General features: G+C 34.0%; 1 protein-coding gene across 1 annotated transcript; it reads left to right on the top strand.

Annotated features, from left to right (window-relative positions):
* Positions 1-5,541: 5,541 nt before the first annotated feature.
* On the top strand, positions 5,542-6,608 carry LOC137815867 (uncharacterized). Its single transcript, XM_068618979.1, has 2 exons — positions 5,542-5,623; positions 6,091-6,608. The coding sequence occupies exons 1-2, from the start codon at positions 5,542-5,544 to the stop codon at positions 6,606-6,608; spliced, it is 600 nt and encodes a 199-aa protein (XP_068475080.1).
* Positions 6,609-21,816: the final 15,208 nt, after the last annotated feature.

Here is a 21,816-nt window from a genome sequence, read left to right as displayed (position 1 = left end):
AGCAGGATATTAATGATACCAAAAAGTTAATTTATTAGTCATGTGTTAATTTTTTGAGTAAAAAACAAAAATTAAAGCATTATTATCAAAATTATTAAATTTGGTGTAAAAATGCTCTTTACATTTATCTCAATAATTCAGTAATGATTTTAGTTTCAGTTATGCGACTTTTTTTGAGATTTCGTTTGTTGAGGGTTTTATCTTTTAGAAAAAAACACAACTTTAAGACTGAGAAATATTCCTTCACTCCAACACATTGTGAATGTTGTCTTTGTCGAAAGTTTTTCTTCTCACTTTGATTTTAGCTTTTCAAAGAGAAACTATTTCGTCAAACTATTCATCCCAAGAAAAAAAAGAATTACTTTCACCACCATCGACATTACACTTCAAAAACAGACATTAGACTTCAAAAAGAGTGTGGCTGTACACTTACAAAACATACCATTTCAAGACTTTAATACAATTGCTTTTAACTAGGACAATGATCACATGGTAGTTTGTTGTCCTCGTTTAACAAAGTGGACTAAAATTAAAAAATAAATATAAAATACTCATAGCTTTTTATTGAAGGAATTAAATATATAAGAGCAACTTCAAGGACTTAAAAGATTAAAGAATGTGTATTTACAATAAGAGTTAACAAACAATAAAAGTCTCAATTTCTTTTTTTGAAAAGAGTCGAGAAGATTCACCAAAACTTTAAGACAATGTATGAGTTTTTTTTTTATATACTATTTTTTCAAGTTCATTCTTAATTAAAATGGGACCAAACTCACTTGAATTCTTAAATCTCATACTTGTACTGTCGTTTTTATTACAATGAGACACAATTATCTAAAATCCTTGTTAGAAAAACTTTCAATACAAGTAATCTTAACAATACAAGATTCAATCATTTACGTGTTTGTTCACGTTCATAACATCATTAGTTGTGTTCTTCTTAGAAAAAATACTAGGAAGATTCGTCACCAATGCACCATAAATATTCTATATAAAAAAAGTTTAAACATTACCTGTAACCTTAAGTTGATGGATATGCAGATTTTTTTCTTATATACTATTCTTCAAATTTATTCCTACTAAATATGTGACAAAACTTATACTTAAAATCCTAACACAAAGTTTGCCTGGATGTGAAAAGATAACGAATTTTCATGTTATAACAGTATAAGAGTAAAAATAGTAACTAGGTAGTTGGTAGAAGATTATTAGTAGAAATATGGAAGCGCATTAGTTTAAAAATAGTTCAAATAATCTCTCATACTCTGTTACATTGCAGCATTGGTTTGGTTCAAGATTATTAGTAGAGATTTGGAAGAGGCTGAATAATGAAAATGTATAACTTAATATAGGAAGTTGTAGTATAGTAGAAGAGAAATGGACATAAATTTGTTGATATATGTGTTAACTTATCTTTCTATATCAGCGAATTCTCCATGTAAGTTATTCTTCCAATTCATATTTTTTAATCAATTATTTTAATAATGATTTTGGCTTCCATATTAACTAAAATACTAACAAGATAAATAGTATATAAAAAAATAAATCTATAATTTTTTAATCAATTATTTTAACAATGATTATGATATTAACTAGAATTAACAAAATAAATAGTATATAAAAAAGGAAATCTCTAATTTTTTTGTGTTAATATTTTAGGTTGAAGAGGTTGTTGAGTGTGAAGGCAGGACCAATTGGGGTGAACTGACTAGACACCGTATTTTAGTGAGTGTGCTTAATTATTGTGTCCCATCTATAATATTTAGTTAACAGATTTTTGTGCTTGTAATCAAATTGTAACAAACAAAATCTCCTTCAGATTAATTACTAGTAGAGAGAAGGACCGAATGGCGATTCTGAAACGGAGATAGAAAGATAGGGTTAAGGAGGGATGGTGGAGGTGGAAGAGGGAAGAACATTGGAGCAGAGCGACAGAGCATAAGGAAGCTTCTCCGAAAAAAGAAATCATGGGTTGAAAACTCCTCTACGCTTTTCTTTTCAAACTTTCCATACAATCATGGGGAGTATGATATGTTTAGGGTCTTCCAGAAATGGGCTAGAGTGAAAGAAGTCTTCATCTCCAAGCGTCTAAATAGGTGGGGAAGAAGGTTTGGATTTGTGAGATTTTTTCCTGTCCCAAATGAGGGTAGACTTGAGAAGCAGTTAGATCAAATTTATATTGGCAATCTAAAACTATATGTAAACCTTCCAAAATATCGGAGAGCAGAGGATGAAGATAAGCATGAGAGGCCAAATGCTTTTAGAACTGAAAATTTTCGAGGGGTCAATCCTCGGGGTTAGCTAAAGGAGAAAGAGGTCTGACGTGAAAATACTAGGAGAACGTATTAAAGGGGCAATACCTCGAAATCTAAACAGTCTTATGTTGAAGCTGTTCGTCAATCCTCCCAAGACCTATGGAAAGGCCCTGTTTTCGAAACGACGTCAAACACTCCGTCATGGCTGGTCCTTAGTGCAGTTGGAAGGATGTCTTTCGAAGTCTCCCTTGTTACCTTGAGGGAAAAGTTTGTTAAAGGGGGTATGAGCAGGGTTAAACTGAGATTATGGGAGATAATCTAGTCCTCCTAACACCAAAAGAAGGAGAATGGTTGGAAGAAACCATTAAGCTTAACAATGAATGGTTTGGTTCTTTGTTTGAATCTATTGAACCCTAGACTGAATCATATACAACAGGCCATAAAATTGTTTGAGTTGTTGAAGATGGTTGCTGCCCCTTCAAGATTGTGTTTGATGAAGACTTCTATGTACATTTCATTTGTATTTTGCTTTGCTTTAAGTGTGTCTTAGGTAGTGCTTAAAGGTTGTCTAAGAGTGGGCTTTTTGCTGAGTAACTCACCTCATAACCACTGGCCATGTGATAAGAACAAGCATAAGTTTTCTTAAACTGTTTTTCACATGTTTTACAAAAAACACGTTTACTGCATAAAAATAAATCTGTTCTTTTCTAAATAAACAGATTCATTTTTTCACTGATGCCTTGGCTAAGTCTTGTAAAAATTAGATTTTGTGCATCATGTATTTTGACTAAGTCTTCTATCTTTCAAAACGATTGAGTTTTAAATAGTTAAACTTTCTCTGTTTTCGTTTTGAAAAATAAATCTGTTCATCTGTAAATGAATAGATTCTTTTTGTCTCTGGTGCCATGTCAAGCTTAAACGTTTTTAGTTTTATCTCAGCACCAGAATGGTTGACTAAGTCTCCTCACTTAACAAATTCTCTAACTGCTTTTGAAAATAAATCTGTTCGTTTTATTTTCAATCTGTTCATTTTATAACAGCTTTAACTGTTTTTCAAAATTCTGTTATAAGTTGGTTTTCTATAAAATGAAAACTTTTCTGAGTTTAATAATCGTTCATACATTTGCAAAAACAAGTTTTGACAGCAGAGAATTAAGAGTTTACAAAGGATTAGCATTTGTTCTTCAAAGATTTCAAAAATCACAAAGTGCTTGTTCTTGGTTTGGTTCCAAAAGCTTGGTGTGAGGTGCAACTACTGTTCTAGCAATCTTGCCTACTGGTTTAAGGCAGATCTTTGTATCCTCAATCAGGTGTAGTCGTTTCACTTCTCATTTCTTGTAATAGTTTGGTTGAACACTCTTCTTGATAGGTTTTCTTGAAGAGTGGGTGTGTGCTGAAATAGGTTTTTTTCAGCAAGAGTACCTAAGTTCTTGTAGGTTTCAAGAACAGTGGGAATTGTACTTGGTTGTACTTTGTTTTGGTGATTTCCACCTGGTTTTGGTGAAGACTGGATGTAGCTCAGTTGAGTGAACCAGTATAACTGCTTGTGTTCATTCTCTCTCACTCTCTGCAATTTCATTTCTGCATAATTGATAAAACAACAAAGAAATAAATCTGTTCAATTGAAAATAAATCTGTTCTTTCTGGGCGCTGTGCATACTGTTCTTAATTTCTGGAAAACTGTCTGGTTTCAATAAGAACACTGATAATCTGTTAAAGGCTAAGAAAACAGGTTGAGTGTGATAGATTGTCTCACTAATTGTCAAGCCCTTAACTGAACCTAAATCACATTAATTGGAATTAAGGTTTGCTGTTTTCTGTGTTTCACTGTTTTTCAATCTGATATCTGTGTGTGTGCATCTGGAAAATCTATCTGCATAATCTTGTGATTAACCTTGCTGTATAAACGTTTTTCAAACAAAAACAGTGCTGAAATAAATCTGTTCATTTTTACATAAATTGATTTATTTTCTGTAAAACTGTGTTAAACACTGTTTTTGCGAGAAAGTTTTAAAAGGTCAATTCACCCCCCCTCTTGAACTTTGGCACTATTAAACCCAACATGGGTTAGGTGCTATGGATTACCGCTAACTTTGTGGAACAAATACTGTTTTTCGAAAGTGGTTGGAGAAGTAGCGTCATTGGTAGAAGTTGATGAATCAACCCTGTCGTGGGAAAAATCTGGAGTACGCCCGTCTGCAGGTTAGATTGCTTAAATCTTGCAAAGCGGAAATGAGGAAGGGTTTTAGGATAAATGGGCATGTCTATAACATTACCATCATCGAGGAGGTTCTTAACCAAGAGAAAGGAGAATGCACATGCACTCATTATCACCTCGATTCGTCTAATAGCATATCGTCTTCGGAAACTGTAGTGGAGGAAACCTTCTTCTCCGCAAGGTCTATAGAGGAAGGAGACGACTATAGCCACAGTGGGAAGCAGTGGGACGCAGTTCCCAAGGGGGAAGATGAGATTCAGCCCCTCGTAAAGACAAAATGGAAGCATTTGGAGGAAAGGGCTCAGAGTGATAGGGGGTGTCAGAATAAAGGCGAATTCTCTTTCACAAATGAAGCAAAACATGCGCATGGAGTGTCTGAAGGAGGGACAACCTTACTAGCTATAAACCAAGTCAAAGTTGCATGTAAGATGATTCAACAATCACTGGTTAACCTAATGGAAGGGGTCCAGGTGTGCAATTCCCTTCATTTTGGGCCTAAGCAAGGTGCAACCCAAGTAGTGAATGGAGGTGTGTGTAGTAAAGAAGTTAGTGAGGGGGGCCCAGTCATAGGTTGTAATGGGGAAATTGTTGAACGGTGGTGTGCAACGGAACGCTCCGTAGCCAAGTCCTCTTCTCCGTTACTCAACAAACGAATGAGGGAGACTGGTTATGGTGAGCACCTTAGAGGATTGAAATTGCTGGAATCCAACTCCGGCGTGTACCCATGCTACGCAATTCACTGATGTAGTGAGGAAGAGGGCTCTTCGTTGGGCTGTGAAGATCCACAATCAAGTGACACCTCTAAGTGGCGTAAGGAAACGAATGCAATAGAGTTAAATGCTGTGCACGAGGAACCAATTCAAATTGTAATGATCAGTAAAACATCACCAGAAATCCGAAGGCTGCGAGATCATGGAACGCCAATCACTCATCCGAAGTGGAGATCAAACGGGGGTGTGGGATCACTCCATCAAGGGTTAAATTCTTCTTCCAGGTTAAGTCACTGCTCCTTCGCAGAATCGAACAATGACATTAATCTGTGTAACAATCGGCTTAAGCTAGAAGATAATGCCGCTGAATCTGCCAGAATATGGGATTGCAGTGTTCAGGGGTAGTGGGGAACGTGGTTGGAGAACTGGACCATATGGAGGTAAGGGACAATGATGTCAAAAAGGGGTCTAGGGGGAGTGTTTTAAAGAAGTTATCATGATAATTTTAAACCTCAACATTAGAGGATTGGGAGGAGGGGTGAAAGCACGTATCTGAGTCATATTGTGGCTAAGGAGAAGGCAAAATTTCTTTGTCTACAGGAAACGAAGACTTCCTCGTTTACGGACGTTAGATGTTATTCGTTATGGGGAGATAACAACATCGGTTGGATTCTTAATGAAGGGATCAATGGGACATGGAGCATAGTAACAATGTGGCATAAAAAAGTTTTTTCTTATGCAAACCATGTAGTAGGACCCGGTTTTATAGCAATTATGGGGTACCATCTTAAAGCAAATTGTCAATGTGTGGTGGTGAATGTATATGCAGCGTGCACCCTAAAGGACAAGATCGTTTTGTGGGAAGCTTTGACGACTTTAAAGCAATCATATTGTAATTTGCCTTGAGTTTTATGTGGTGACTTCAATGTTGTAAGAAGGGAAGATGAAAGGAAAGGGATCAGAGGTTGTTCAAGCCAAAAGAAGGAGATTGACGGTTTCAACAGGTTTATTGAAAATAATGGTTTGTTGGACATCCCTATTGTTGGTAAGAAGTATACATGGTTCAAAGCTAATGGCACAGCAAATAGCATATTAGATAGGTTCCTAGTGTCTAAAGAGTGGTTACAGTTATGGCCCACGACTAAGCAGTATGTACAGTCGAGAATGGTATCAGACCATTGTGCTCTAGTATTGAAATTGTGCCCCAAGGATTGGAGCCCTAAATCGTTTAGATCGTTTGATGTGTGGCTTAAGGAACCAGGTTTTAAGGTTATGGTAAAGGACAAGTGGGAATCATATCAGGTGCAAGGTTATAACATGTCCATTTTCAAAGATAAGCTGAAACTCCTGAAGGCTGATATTAAAGAGTGGAATAGAAATATCTTTGGTTGTGTGGAGTCCAACAAAAGACGTATTTTGTCTTAAATGGAGGCGCTAGATGATAAGGATGACTGTGAAGGTTTAGATGATAATGGGAGGATGCGAAGGCTGGAATTGCTTAGCCAACTAGGGTTGGTTGAAAAAAAGCTAGATTCAAGTTACAGACAAAAAGCAAGAGCAAATTGGATCAAGCACATGGATATGAATTCTAACCTTTTCCACAAAGCAATTAGATGGAGATGCCTTAAGAATGAAGTCAAAGGTGTAGAGGTTGACTCTCAATGGTGTGAGGAACCGCAAGTAGTCCGTAGGGAAGCAAAACTAATGTTTGAAAAGAGGTTCATGGCTACGCAGGACGTCGGTGTAAATTTGGGTTCAGTGGAATTTAAATCCCTACCATCGGAAATGAGTAGGAATATGATTGTTAGCTTCTCTGAGGAAGAAGTGAAGGATGTTGTGTGGCAATGTGAAAGGTCAAAGAGCCCAGGCCCGGATGGTTTCAACTTCAATTTCATTAAGAGTTGTTGGGATGTGATCAAATCGGATGTCATGGCAGTTGTGCATTTCTTTCATGATACTGGGTCCTTCCCGAAAGGTAAGAAAAGATGGCTTTAAACTAGAGGGGGGGGGGTGGTGAATTGTTTAAAGAGGGTTTTCGCAAACTTTTCAAAACTAGAATGAATTTATCTCAAGAAACAATTGATTCAGAAATTCAGTTCGCCAAAACAGCAAGCAAAAGCTGTAGTACCAGAAAAACAATCGGTTGTTTCGTGAAAACAATCGGTTGTTTATACCAGTAAACAACAAAATAAACTGAATTTAAAGAGTTAGAGATAGAGAGATTGTACACAGTTGTTTATATTGGTTCACTTCAAACCCAGAGCTACATCCAGTCTTCTCAGAAACCCTGAGGAAATCCACTAAGCAATCACACCTTGATCACTTACACAACAACCAAGAGAATGACCTTGAACACCTCAAGAAACACACTCTCATTGGTCAACACACCAACACTAAGATTGTTGATCTTGATCCCCTCAAGAACACACAACCAATCTCAGCAAACACAGAAACGAATACTTGTTCAACAGAGTACAAGGATTACACTTGTTACAGAAGATAATCTGAAATCAATACAAGCAGAATCCTATTCCATACACTTTGATCAATCACAAACTCTTAGCAATCTCAGCTCTTTGAAAAACTCAAAAACTAAAAACTTTTTTCAAAGATTCTTAAATCTCAAATCTGTTTTTCTGAATATATTCAAAGATGTAGTTTGTTATCAAATCTTAACAAACTCTTAAATTGCATTAAAAGATTGGTCAAAGCATTTAATGACTGGAGCGTAAGCAGTTAAATCATTTAAAGCTCAGTCAAACAGAAAATAGTTTTTCTGTTATGGTCCCAAAACAAACAATTGGTTGTTTCCTCAAATCAATCGGTTGTTTTGGTACTTTAACAGTTCAACCATTTAAAAACAGTTTTCAATCTTTTCCTCAAAACACCTAAGTACAAACAATCGGTTGTTTCGATAAAACAATCGGTTGTTTTAACTTAGTTTAAAAACATTTTACTTTCACAAAGATTGAGAATGCTAATACTTTAGATTTAATCAAAGGGTGGATTAGAACATATAAACTACCCCAGAACTAAGCTAAACCAGCACAGCAACATCAAGCACAACCAAGGCTTCAACATCCTTCAAAGGATTTGGATTCTTCAAAACTTGAACACCACTTGGTTCAACATTATGGACAGTGTTGTTATGGAAAACGAAATTCTAGAGGAGATTAGGAGGAAGACGAAGAGCGGGGTATGTTTCAAGGTGGATTTTGAAAGGGTGTATGATTCAGTAAGGTGGAGTTTTTCTGCTTGATATGTTGCGGAGGTTGGGTTTTCATGACAAATGAATATTATGGGTTAAAGGGTGTATGGTCTCGTCATCGGTATCTGTACTGGTCAACAGAAGCCCCACTGAGGAATTCAAACCTTCTAGGGGGTTGAGACAGGGCGATCCCTTGGCCCCTTTTCTGTTTTTAGTGGTTGCTGAAGGTCTTGCAGAGACGGTGAGACAAACTCTGAGGACGGATGTACTTAGGGGTGTAAAGGTGGGAATGATAACACACTTTTCATGTGTGAGGACTCTTTTGATAATATCTTTGCAATCAAGGCCATACTCCGGTGTTTTGAACTTGCCTCAGGTTTGAAAGTCAACTTTCATAAATCAAAGTTGGCAGGAATTAGTGTGGATAGTTATGCCATGAGTACCTATGCGAAGACATTAAATTGTAATATCATGAGCCTTCCTTTCCAATATTTGGGGGTACAAGTGGGAGGAAACCCGAGGAAGAAACAGTTCTGGGAGCCGATAATAAGGAAAATTGAAGCTAGACTTAGTTCATGGAAAGGGAGATTCCTCTCCATGGCGGGTCAGATTTGTCTGCTAAAATCGGTGTTCACTGCCATACCTTTGTTCTACCTTTCTATCTTCAAAGCCCCTGCAACAGTGTGTAACAGAATCAGGAGTATTCAAAGAAAATTTCTTTGGGACCGGGGAAGACAAAATAAATCGATTTCTTGGGTTAGTTGGGACAATGTGTGTAAGCCCCTACAAGAAGGAGGTTTGGGAGTAAAGGAGATTATGAGTTTTAACTCAGATGTTTTGGTTAAGTGGAAATGATGGCTTATGACTGGAGAGGGAGGAAAATGGAAAGAAGTTATTGTATCTAAATACGGTACAACATCAGACAAAAGTCAGGTTAAGTTGAAGTACCAATCTAGGTGGTGGAGGGATCTAGTTAAGATATGTGACGATGGGAATGAAAAATGATGGTTCCAAAAGGCTTTTGAGTGTAAAGTAGACAACGTGATCACAGTGCGGTTCAGGGAGGACGTGTGGTTACAAACCACTACTCTAAAAACATTGTACCCTAGACTCTACTCCTTGTCTTGTGATAAAGGTAAGACGGTGAGGGAGGTAGGAAGATGGGAAGAGGATAAATGGTGGTGGGGTTTGAATTGGAGAAGGGATAGGTTTGAATGGGAGTCTAATTTGGAGTCAGAGCTGCTATCTATACTGAGTATGGCGACTATGTGCAAGGAAGCCTAGGACCGTCTTATTTGGAGAGGGGACCCGAAAGGTATGTTTACGGTTAAATCAGCCTATTCTATTATGTGACGGGAATGAAAAATGATGGTTCCAAAAGGCTTTTGAGTGTAAAGTAGACAACGGGATCACAGTGCGGTTCAGGGAGGACGTGTGGTTACAAACCACTACTCTAAAAACATTGTACCCTAGACTCTACTCCTTGTCTTGTGATAAAGGTAAGACGGTGAGGGAGGTAGGAAGATGGGAAGAGGATAAATGGTGGTGGGGTTTGAATTGGAGAAGGGATAGGTTTGAATGGGAGTCTAATTTGGAGTCAGAGCTGCTATCTATACTGAGTATGGCGACTATGTGCAAGGAAGCCCAGGACCGTCTTATTTGGAGAGGGGACCCGAAAGGTATGTTTACGGTTAAATCAGCCTATTCTATTATGGCCAACCATGTTGATACAAGGGGAGATGTGTTTAGTAGTTTATGGCAAGCAAAAGCCAAACCTAAAGTACTTACCACCGCTTGGAGAATCCTTCTGTACAAAGTTCCAACTAGAGCTAATCTCATAAAAAGGGGAGTGATTGTGAATTTGTCTATGTGTCTGTTATGTAATTTGTCTGAAGAAACTTCTCAACATCTCTTCCTTGATTGTGTATTCGCACAATGTGTCTGGTCAAAGTGCTACCGTTGGATTGGTGTTTTGGGGGCCCAAAACAAGGGTATTAAAAATCACTTGATGAACTTCTACTTAATTCACCTTTCTAATAAACAAAACCAGGTGTGGGTAGGCTTGTGGGCGACAATTGTTAGTTGTATTTGGGATCAAAGGAACTTGGTAGTTTTCGAGGAAGGGGTCTCTGATGAAGATGAGATTTTTTAGAATGCTCAACTACAGTCATGGTTGTGGTTAAAACACAAGGTAGTTGGTTTCTCCTATGCTTTCTCTGACTGGCTTTTGAACCCTAACCAGTGCCTTCTAGCAGTGGTTTGAGTGTGCTAATTCCTGGGCAGTGAATGTAGTTCCTCTCAAGGAGTACTTGGAAATGGTCTAGCTGTTATGATGTGGTTTTTCTGTCAAGGGAATTGCTGCAGAAATAGAGCTGAGAACATCGGGGAAGTAGGCTTAATGCTAGCTGAAGTTGTAGAAGTTAGGGGGGCAGCAATTTATCTCTGACATTTAAATTCTAGAAGTAAAGTTGCAGTAGTGTGTAGTGCAGTTGGAAGCAGATTGTGAGGAGGGGTTAGCAGGGTGTTAGGACAATAAGCATAAGGTTGCTGGAGTATGGTCTTAACAGTAATGAAAAGTGGAGATGGTACAAGGTTTTGGAGTTAGTAAGAGGGACTGTAGTGGTAAATGATCAATCTATCATTTTGGCTGCTGAATTAGTGTGCAACAGGGGCTTCTTCCTTAGAGTTTTTTTATCAGAGCAAGCATTACCCACAGAAGCATCCCTTCCTAAGTGCTAAAACCTGGTAAACCTTATAAGTACTGATTATTGCATAGTGCTTTCGAAAGTCAGGCAGTTTGGTAATCTCAATAGGTTGCTGCATCCAGTTTTTCTGGTTTTTAGTGTTGTTTTCTGTTATGCTTGGTTCCCTTAGAATGTTTTTTTGGTTTAACAGGTTTTATATACCCTGAAAATTGCTTCAGGGTTGTTAGTTTGGTTTGTTGTTCAACACATGAGGTTGTAGCCCTCTAGGCTTTTTGTATACGGGTTGGGATACCCCTGAAGTATCCCTGAAATTTATTTTATTCATTGTTGAGCAAAAAAAAAAAGAATGAAAACCTAATTAGTTGCCCGTGGACGTAGGTTGCAGATTGGCGATCGAACCACGCTAAATCATGTATTGTTATTTTCTCCAATTGATTCGTAATTGTTTGTGTTGTTTCCTCGTGCGTTTTTTTCCATCAAAGTTCTTATTTTTTTATATGGTTTGTTTATAATTTATTAGTTTTCAATTTTTTTAAAAACTTAATAAATTGATTTTCTTTTCTAGACTCCTAAATAAGATAATTATAGCTTGATATTTGGCATTACTATAGAATCATGTTGTAATCCTTTTCACAAATATAGTTTACCTATACAACACGGAAAATAGTAATTTTGAGACGATTGTGTGATTATATATCCATTAGTTTTGAACTTTAGTAGTTAATATTTTTACTAAATTCTATTGAATTCTTAAAGGGTCCAAATAAAACTAATTCCCCGTAGACAATGATTTTACTTTAGGTTTAGGATTTGTAATTTAGGTTTAGGATTTGTTAACTGATGATTTTGGCTAAGTTTTAAAAAACACTCCAAATTGCAACTTGAGAGTGTATATAAATAAAGTTATGGTTTTATATCCCCGGAAATATAATTTACTTATAAAGTAATATTTTTTAAGAAATTACAACAAAATGACAATAATTTTAACTTAATGAACAAGGGTGTGAGCAACCATTGTGGTCTCTTTCTCCAGATGGGACAAATTATTGGCTTCCTCAAGAATACACTCCATTTTAAGGTAATAATTTGTATGTTGAATATAACATTGAAACCTATTTATCATATTATGAACACAATTTTAAGTAACTTTTTACCTTTTCCCGGATTAAAGTTTCCAAAATTTTAAGGAATAAAGTTTTTATATCAGGGAAATACGAATAAGATGAATAATAAAATTTTGTGGTGTGAAATCTTTTATATAAGTTTCCAAAATTATATAAGTTTTTATAGAAATTGGTGAATGTGGTATGAAGCCTTTCTTGCCTCTTGCTCATAAGTTGCCAAAATGACTTGTGGTTGGAAGCCATGCAAATAATTTAGGATGTTAGTGGCTTCACAATAGAATGGCTAATCTTTTCTTTCTTTCTTAAACTCCCGTCTCTTATTATTTTCCTAAACCATTTTCTGTATCTCTATCGAGTAGAAATACTAAAAAATATTATTAAGTAGAAATTAATTTTAAAGATAAAAATAATTAGTTGTATATTAATTAAATTAAATAGTATTTTAGAGATTAAAAAAATGACTGGTATAAGTTTCTAATAAATAGTTTCTAAATTAGTATATAATTAACTACCAAATTTGTAACATGAAAATTTTTATAAAAAAAAACTACCAAATTTTAGTTTCCAACTTTATAATTTAGAAACTATTTATCAATAAAAACTAGTTTAAATATAATAAATTATTTAGTCTTTAAAATAATATCTAATTTAGACAATATATAATTAATTATTTTTTTATTCTAAAATTAGTTTTTATTTAATATTTTTCTAATAGTAAAAAGTATGCTATTGTTTATTTTATTTTATTAAATTTCAACATTTTTTAATTATCACAACTCACATCTTGAAAAAAGCTGACAAAAACAGGGGAGATTAAGTTACTATTAGATTAACTTTTAAGATGATTATTCTTCATTGTTATTTTTTTTTATCTTCTTTTGATTCAATGATTTTAATGAGTAATTCTTTTTTATATTGTTAGACTTACAAGAAAATATAATATAATACAAGGATGTAGAGTAACTATTTTAAAGTTACTCTTATACTAATTTTTAGCCTTTTTTCCACAATTTGTAAATGTGGAAAAATTACTCAAAATATAATTTTAATATTTCTAATAAGTAAATCACATTTAATATTTTTCTTAAAGTTGTACAAAAAAATTTCGATTTTTTCAAAATGGACAATTTTTTTTCCAGAAATGAGTAAATCACCAACTTTTTTATCAAAGAGAAATCACCAATCATACCTACGATTTAAAAAAAAATCATATATGCAAAATACGATTTCAATAAAAAATCTTATTTCATATATACCTTTTGTAATATTATAATAATATATAAACTTAAAAAAATAATAACTTGAATTCGTTTATTTCATATGTTTATAATATTTCAATATATAATAATTTTAATAAACATTTTTCAATATTTAAAATTGAAAAAAATTAAAATAATAGAAAATTAGATAAGTTTAATTTACAATTATAACTTTTTTATAAATATAATTAAAAAAAATTATTTTTTTATAAAATATTTTTTTAACTAAATAAATTTTTATAAAATAGTTTTTTATTATACGTTAAAGTTATTTTGAATTCTTAATAAAATTAATAATATAATATTTCAATAATAAAAAATTCTTAATATTAATTCATTACCACAATTATGAAAAACCACTTTATATCCCAACAAAAGTTATTTGTTAGATAGCCTATGTGATGCCGATAATAAAAAAAAAGATGGCCCATCTGATACATGGTTTTCTAAAAGGCTTTGCAAATTTTTTTTATAAATTCTATTTAACCTGCCTTCCAAAACTAACTTGTTACTTAAATCAAATCTCTATAAGATTCATCTAGCAAAAAACAGATACTTAAAATCTCTTGATTATTACATTCTAAAATATATAAATTATTAATTCACTTTTTTTAAAATAAAAACTTTCATGTTAAGCATCAATATGCAACTTAACATCTCAGTTATGCTGACATATCAAGTAACAACAATCATTTGTCATCGCATGAAAAAAATATTATTAAAAAATAAAAAAATAAAAAAAATATGGGGGATTAGACCAAAACTCATATGTTAACAAAAACAATACATAGGTAAACTATACCTATTCATAAAGAATTCTAAGAACAGACTAGTCTATTATACCAATGAAAAGATTCTTTATGAATAAATCCTAAATTAGCCAACTTATCAGCACACACATTCCCTTCATGAAAAATATGAGTAACCCTAAACCTGATTTTCCCACAATAATTAAGATAAGTATTCCATCGATTACGAAGCATCCAAGGAACATTAGTCCTAGCAGTAAACGTAGCACAAACCAAAGTAGAATCACATTCCAACCATACATTAGTAAACCCCATCTTTTGAGTTTCCTCTATAGCATGTATAACTCGATAAAACTCAGCAACCAAAGCAGACTGAGCTTCAAGAAACACAAAGAAAGATCCAATAAATTCCCCTATACTCCCACGGAAAATACATTCACAAGTAGCAAGACCACAATATGCCCTAGCAACCCCATCAATGTTAATTTTCACCCAGCCTGGTGAAGGAAACTCCCATCTAACAGGAAGATGACAAAGAACTTTACCAGTACGAGTATTAATACAAAAAAACTTGATCACATTGAAATCCAACATATCATTCTTTATTGAAGCTTTAGACGACTTACCCACTAGACGAGTTAAATCTTTAATAACTGAAATAGCCGTAGAAACCTCAATCTTATCTTCAAAACGAGCATAATTTCTCATACGCCATATCATCCAATTAGAAAAAGTTATCACAACAAGCTTAATCAATTTAACCAAAGGATTACCATCACTCTTAATAAAAGAGAGAAGATCATCCTTATTAGAGAAATGAGAAGTAGGAAAAATCTGTCGAACCCAACTTCAAATATGCAAAGCATTAGAACATTCAAAAAATAAATGTTGAATAGATTCCTCGTACTTTTCACAAAGCGTACACATAGAACAAATATGCAAACCTTTATTTTGAATACGCTGATCTGTAGGAAACCGTCAGTGAAAAACTTTCTAAAGGACAAGAGTTTTGGAAGACAAAAGATATGAAGACCAAATAAATTTACCCCAACCATAGGGAACTCCTGGATCCAAGAAAAAAGTCCTAGCTGATTTAAGAGTGAAACGACCAGACTCATCTAGAATCCAATTAGGAATATCCTGTTCCACCCTAACCATGATATGACTAAAAAGATGTGGCATCTACTGTAAAGAAAATGGAATATTCCAATCACCACATGATGGAAGAGGCCCCAACAACAATCCTATCAAAGGCCACCAAAATGCTACATTTAAGGCAATCACTAGAGTCATAGTCAAAGAGGGGTCAAGGGGACATTTTTACATGTCATAGACTCTAGTGTGAGATAGTTCTTCTTCCTTTTCTAGTTAAAGTAGCATAGTTTAAATCTTTTTGTAAATGTGATGAAACATACCTAATGGGCATAAATTCTAGACCAACCACACAAGGAATACTTCTGGAATTTACCTCCATTTAGGCGCCACCTCACCCATGTGCCATGTGCTCCATGTGCTTCCATGTGCTAACACTTGCACGTAATTTGGCTAGCATTTCATTTGTATTTGGCTCTTCAAATTCCAGCCCTCCAATCCTATATAAGGAGGTGCTTGGCTCTCATTTTGTAAGATTAAATTGAGTATTGTTATGCTGCCAAACTTGAGCCATACTTTACACCCTTGCCTAGAATTTAGGTCTTAATCTTCAATCCTTTCACCTTCCAAAGGGGCTGGCCAAACCTCCCTAAATTCCTACTCTTCATGCACCTCCAAGGCAGCTACACCTCCTAGGAGGGCCTTGTTCCATCAACAAACCACAAAGCTTCCACAAACCACCAAAAAACCACAAAAGAGAAGAGCTCAATGCCATCACCACATGTCCAAAACTGAGAGATTGTATTCGGAATGCTAGCACTATCAGATAAGGCTACAATATTTGTTAAAGAATTAGTACCATACTATTTATCATTCCAAAAATTAATAAAAGAACCTGTACCAACAGTCTAAGAAGTATAATCAAGTATAGTAGAATAAAACTGTTTAATTCCAGGGCAAAGAGATGAGGATCTATAAACCATTCGAAATTCGTATTTTGATTTAAGAACCCTGACTTTTAAGGGCAAAGACCAAGGCCTGTTGCTATAAGCAAAATTCCAAGCAAGCTTAAGAAGATATGCATTATTTTCATGGTGAAGGTTAATAATCTTCAAACCTCCATTCTCAAGGGGAGAACAAATTGTAGCCCAATTAACAATAGTTATACCTTTTTACATAATATCACCAGTCCAAATAAAATTTCGACACTATTGCTCAACTTGCTTAAGAAGAGAGACAAACCATTTATACAAATTAAAACTATAAGCTAGAAGACTCGTAATCACTGTATTGACCAACTGAACCCGACCCATCATTGTAAGAGATTTACTTTTCCAAGAAGCAAGCTTTAATTTGACTTTATCAGCCAAAGGTTGAAGAAAACGACCCCTTGGAGTACCAACAAAGATAGACACTCCTAAATAAGTGAAAGGAAAACAACCATGACTACAAGAAAAAATACGCTGAATTTTGGTGACAAATCTTACAGAATTATTCATGGTGAAAAAACTACCCTTAGAATTATTAACATATTTACCTGAGAAATCACCATATGTTTTAAAAAAATACTCAAATTTCTAAAGGTGTGTTTGTTTCCAAGTATGAAGAGGGAGGAGGGAGGAGGGAGTAAGTGTTTTTTGTGTCTGTTTCAATAGTTTTGAGGGTGGGGAGTGGATGGGGGAGATGGGGGAGGTCTTTTTTCATTCTGGACAAAATGAAGAGATTTGTGGGAATTTATGTAGGATTGTTGTATTTTACCCAAATATCCTTGTGCATACATTTTATTACAATATACAAAATTAAATATTACATAAATTTATTTATAATTTCAAAAATATTTAATTATACTATTAATAACAACATAGAATTATAAATAATGAAAATAAAAAAATAAAAAATAAAATTATAATATCAACAAAATATATATAATTATATAAAATAACAAATGAATATAATAATAAATATTATTTTCATAAATTTTAATATATTTAATAAATTTATTTCAATTTAACACAAAAATATTTCCTATTATATTTTTTAATTTTTTATCAAAAAATATAAGTAATTATGGATATTTTATATTAGAAAAATTTAATTAATTCAAACCTACAAAAAAAATCATAATTCATTACTCAAATAGTTTTTAATAACAAGGATAAATTTGTAAACTTACAATAAATCATCCTCACAAATTCACTCTATCATCCCTCAATCCAAACAACCTCACATATCCTCATACATCTTCTCTAATCCTCCCAAATCCACCCTCTCCCCTCCCCACAAATTCACTCCTTAATCCAAACATAGCATAAGAGACTTTTTATCTGCCCTACACAAAAGAAAAATGTCATCCGCATATAAATATGAGAGGGAGTGAAAAAACCTTGTGGACTAGCCATATGTAATATCTTCTTATCATTCACAAGCTTTGAGAGACCTCTACTAAGAACTTCCTCTGCAAGATAGAAAATAGAGGAGACAAATGATCACCTTGTCTAACACCTCTACTACAAGGAAAAAAAATCACCAAACTGGTATTTATTCTTATAGAAAACATAGTTGAACGGAGAATAGTACTAATCCAACCGACAAACGAGGGGTGAAAACCAAAGCGTGACAAAACTAATAGTAAAAACCTCCAACTCAGAGTGTCAAAGGCTTTGTGAATATCAACTTTGTAAGCCACATTAGCTCCGTGAACCTTTTTAGAAAGCAAGTTAATAGCTTCAGAAGCAATACCTATACAATCCTAAATTTGTCTGCCCTGCACAAACCCATACTGATTAGGAGAAATAATTCTGGTAGCCACAAGAGCAAGCCGATCGGCCAAAATCTTGGAAATAATCTTAAATTTAAATTTGGCAACAACAATTGGCATGTAATCTTTAATGGATTTAACACCTTGAATCTTAGAAATAAGAGATACCACACTACTGTTCATTCTAGGAAGAACCCAGTTTTGTTTAAAAAATTGTTGGACAACATTGCAAGCATCTGTCCCAATAATTTCCCAACAAGAATGATAGAAAACACCACCAAAACCATCAGGACCAGGAGCACTATTATCATTAAGGTTAAAAATAACATTTTTGATTTCCAAAAAATCAGGACATTAATCAACATCATATTCTCCTCAAAGGAAACCAACTCAGGAATATAACTACCAATAAAATCTTCCATATTGCCTGTATCCTGATCTTGGGAAATGGACTCAGCATAAAGAGTTTTATAAAAGTCCAAAATATGTTCCTCAATGAGTTTAGGATCCCCAATAACAACAGATGATGAACATTCAAACCAAGTTCAGAATGATGATGTTGGCACAGAGCAGAACAAAATCACAAGAGGAGATTGATACTTATCATGCACAATGAACAAAAAACTGGTTTTATCTTTTTGTTTAACTTTACTTTCATTTTAATTTAGTAAGTTGACTTTAGCAGTTTAGTTTAATATTTCTTACTTTAGCTTTTGTTGATGGCAAGCTTAAGTTAGTATAGTGGTTGATGTTTGCATATTTTGTGAAGTGAAATCTTGTATATATATAGATGATGGTATAATTGTTTTTTGGAAAAAGAAATCAAACCATAGTTCTAAATTAGAACAACCAAATGGATTGATCAGGGACTTAATTTGAAAAAAGAATTTGTGGTTGGAACCATCACTCAAATTGAGAAAGGATAGTAATGTGTAAAAGTTGGAACAATGTAAACAATTGAAAGCAATGACTGAGAACAAATGAGGAATTGAAATTAGCCAACCAAGTGAGAGTGTGAAACCTTTAAACAGTTTGAGAGACTTTCACTAGTGAAGAGTTAATTGAGGTTGCCTAATTTTCTAGTCAATTTACATCACAAAATCAAATATTGAGATGATTGAGGCATGTTTAATAAAGTTGGAGGTGAGAAAACTTAAAGCCAAACATCTAACTTTTGCAATATATGATGAAATGTGCAGAAAAATAACCCTTTTTTTAGCCAAATTTGTTTTATTGCACCCTAGCTTCTGATATACATATATTGTCCTACCTTGTGGTATGCTAACAAAAGGAGAGCATAGGTGCAATTCAAATTTCTATAATTAAAAGAATTGGGTTTGGTGTGGCTGTTGGGATTTTGAGAATGAAAAAAAAAAGAGAAAAAAAAGGGAATGACAAAATTATCCAAATTCTCATTCTCTTTTCTAAAAAAAAGAAAAAAAAAGAAAAGGGGATTACAAGAATATAAAAAGAAGCAATGTGAATGAATTTTATGGAAGGGATAATGGATAGCACAATTAGAAAGTGAATTGCAAATATGCTAATCTTTTGTTAAGTGTGCATTATGTTATCCTGGAAAAACCAAATTTTCTTTGTAACCCAACCTCATTACAACCTGAAAAAGACCTCAAGTTCTATGTTTGTGAAAGTGTTTGTAATCAACTGGAAATGAAGGGCAACCTTAAATTAACTTGGAATTCAGTGAAAAAAAAAAGAGGGAAAACACTCACCAGTGAGAAATGAAGAGAGAAATTCCTTAGTTTGATTCTTAGTGAAGAGTAACAATTGTTTACCTTGGAAATTGAATACATTCTTATCCTGTCTTGGTTTGAATTGATAGGAAACACCATAACTTTTTGTTGAATTATCTTGTGCTCTTTCCATGAAGTTGTTCTGATATTAAACTATAGATTTGATTTCTAAGGATTTTGGGGAAGAATGAACTCATTTTTTGGGATTCAATTACTTTGCTTGAGGACAAGCAAGATTCTAGGTTGGGGGGAATTTGATAAGTGTCAATGTGTAGTTTTTATGATTGAGAAAATTGAACACTTTGGAACTTAATTGTTGCTTAATGTAAGAAAATTATCCTAATCTAAGAATTATTGAATCTGATTATATATTTTTTGAACCAAGAAACAAATGAAGAAATTTAATCTCAATTTTTGTGTAAATTGCAGATGAATATGAAACATTGAAAGAGTGTATTCAAGCTGGCATTGAAAGAAAAAAAAGAGTAAAAACTTAATTGGATCACAAGAAGATTTAGCTCAAGCTAGAGGATTTAGCTCAAGCTAAAACTGTCCAGAGTTGATTAAAGGTGCAGTACAATTCTAGCCCATACTAGAATTGCTAGCTCAAGCTAAAACTGTCCAGAGTTGATTAAAGGTGCAGTACTGATTTAGCTCAGGCTAGAATCGCTAGCTCAAGCTAAAAAGGCACCGAAAGATCTAGCTTAAGCTAAAACGGACTAGCTTGAGCTAAAGTTGATTATATAAATTTTGAAACATAACTCAAAACCAGCGGTGGGAAACAGATTGGGTTTTTATAGAGAGAGACTAGTGAGAGAAAGAGAAGAAACCTCTGTTCTTAGGAGAAGAACTTGCTCAGATAAGCCCTTCTTATGCAATCCAGATCAAGAATGAAGATTGGAGGAGCTGTCATGAGTGGCTAAGTTCTTTCTAACTTGGGATTGAATGTAATTTACCTTGATCAAATGTATTCTTGGTGATATATATATATATATATATATATAATTCTCTTTTCTACTTGTTCTTGGTATTTTCGTTTTATGCTTATTGCTTGATTCTGTCTGATCAATAGAGTCTTGATTTTGATCCTTAAATTTAACTGGAAAGTACCTTTAAGGATTTGAAATAAACGAAAATACTTGATAACTTGTAATGTTAGGAATAGATTCCAGGTTATTGATTGCATTATAATTTTGTTCCTAAAGCTGGATGATTTGTTAAATATCTGAGGAATCAGTGTTTGAGAAATTATCTTATGAATTTCATCTGTGAGGAATCAAGATGAATGACTTTAAATTAAGCATCAAGAATAAGTAGTTTTGAGTAAAAGGCATACAAGAAAGCTCATTAGAATTAATTCAATCAAGGAATTCATTACAAGAAACCTGATTAGGAGTCACCCCTTTTATAGTCATCTACCGAGAACACAACATTAAAATCTCCCATAATACACCAAGGCCCTATGAAGGAACTAAGCTCCCTCCACAAAAATTGTCTAGCCACGTATGTGTTGGCACCATAAACACCTGCAAAGCTAAAACATTTATCATGCAAATTGCAAGTTACAGAAATAAACTATTCATTTACCAAGAAATTTCGGACCAGATTAGGAACCGACAAACACCAAAGCTTAGCAACTTTATTAACAATAGGACATGTAGCCACCAAATGCATATTAACAGATTTGAAAAGGACTTCAAAAGCATTAGTGTACGACACCATATGTTTAGCAAGAAAAACCAAAAGGGTTTTATGTAGTTTAAGTAAACTAATCAACATCTCCACAGTTTTGTGGTTTCCCAGTCCTCTAACATTCCAAAAAAATGAAGAGATCTTCATTGCGACGTTGTGGAGAGAACTGTCTTAGCAGTTTTTTTGGATTTACCAGTCCCCTTAGGTGGTCTCCCTGGTTTTCTTTTAGTGCTAATTATTTCCTCCCCAATATCATTGGCATCCTCCTCCATCTCATTAGGATGAACCCAAAATT

This window comes from Phaseolus vulgaris, chromosome 1 (assembly GCF_000499845.2).
Source record: "Phaseolus vulgaris cultivar G19833 chromosome 1, P. vulgaris v2.0, whole genome shotgun sequence".
NCBI classification, from domain to species: Eukaryota; Viridiplantae; Streptophyta; class Magnoliopsida; order Fabales; family Fabaceae; genus Phaseolus; species Phaseolus vulgaris.
Note: the sequence above shows the minus strand (reverse complement) of the source record. Positions and strands in the feature narration are given on the sequence as shown.

Bases quoted from the DNA above. Each gene is read 5' to 3' on its own strand.
- LOC137815867 (XM_068618979.1), top strand. From the start codon at position 5,542: ATGCCGCTGAATCTGCCAGAATATGGGATTGCAGTGTTCAGGGGTAGT. The intron at 5,624-6,090 runs GTAAGGGACAAT...ATTTGCCTTGAG, and splicing joins GAGAACTGGACCATATGGAG to TTTTATGTGGTGACTTCAAT.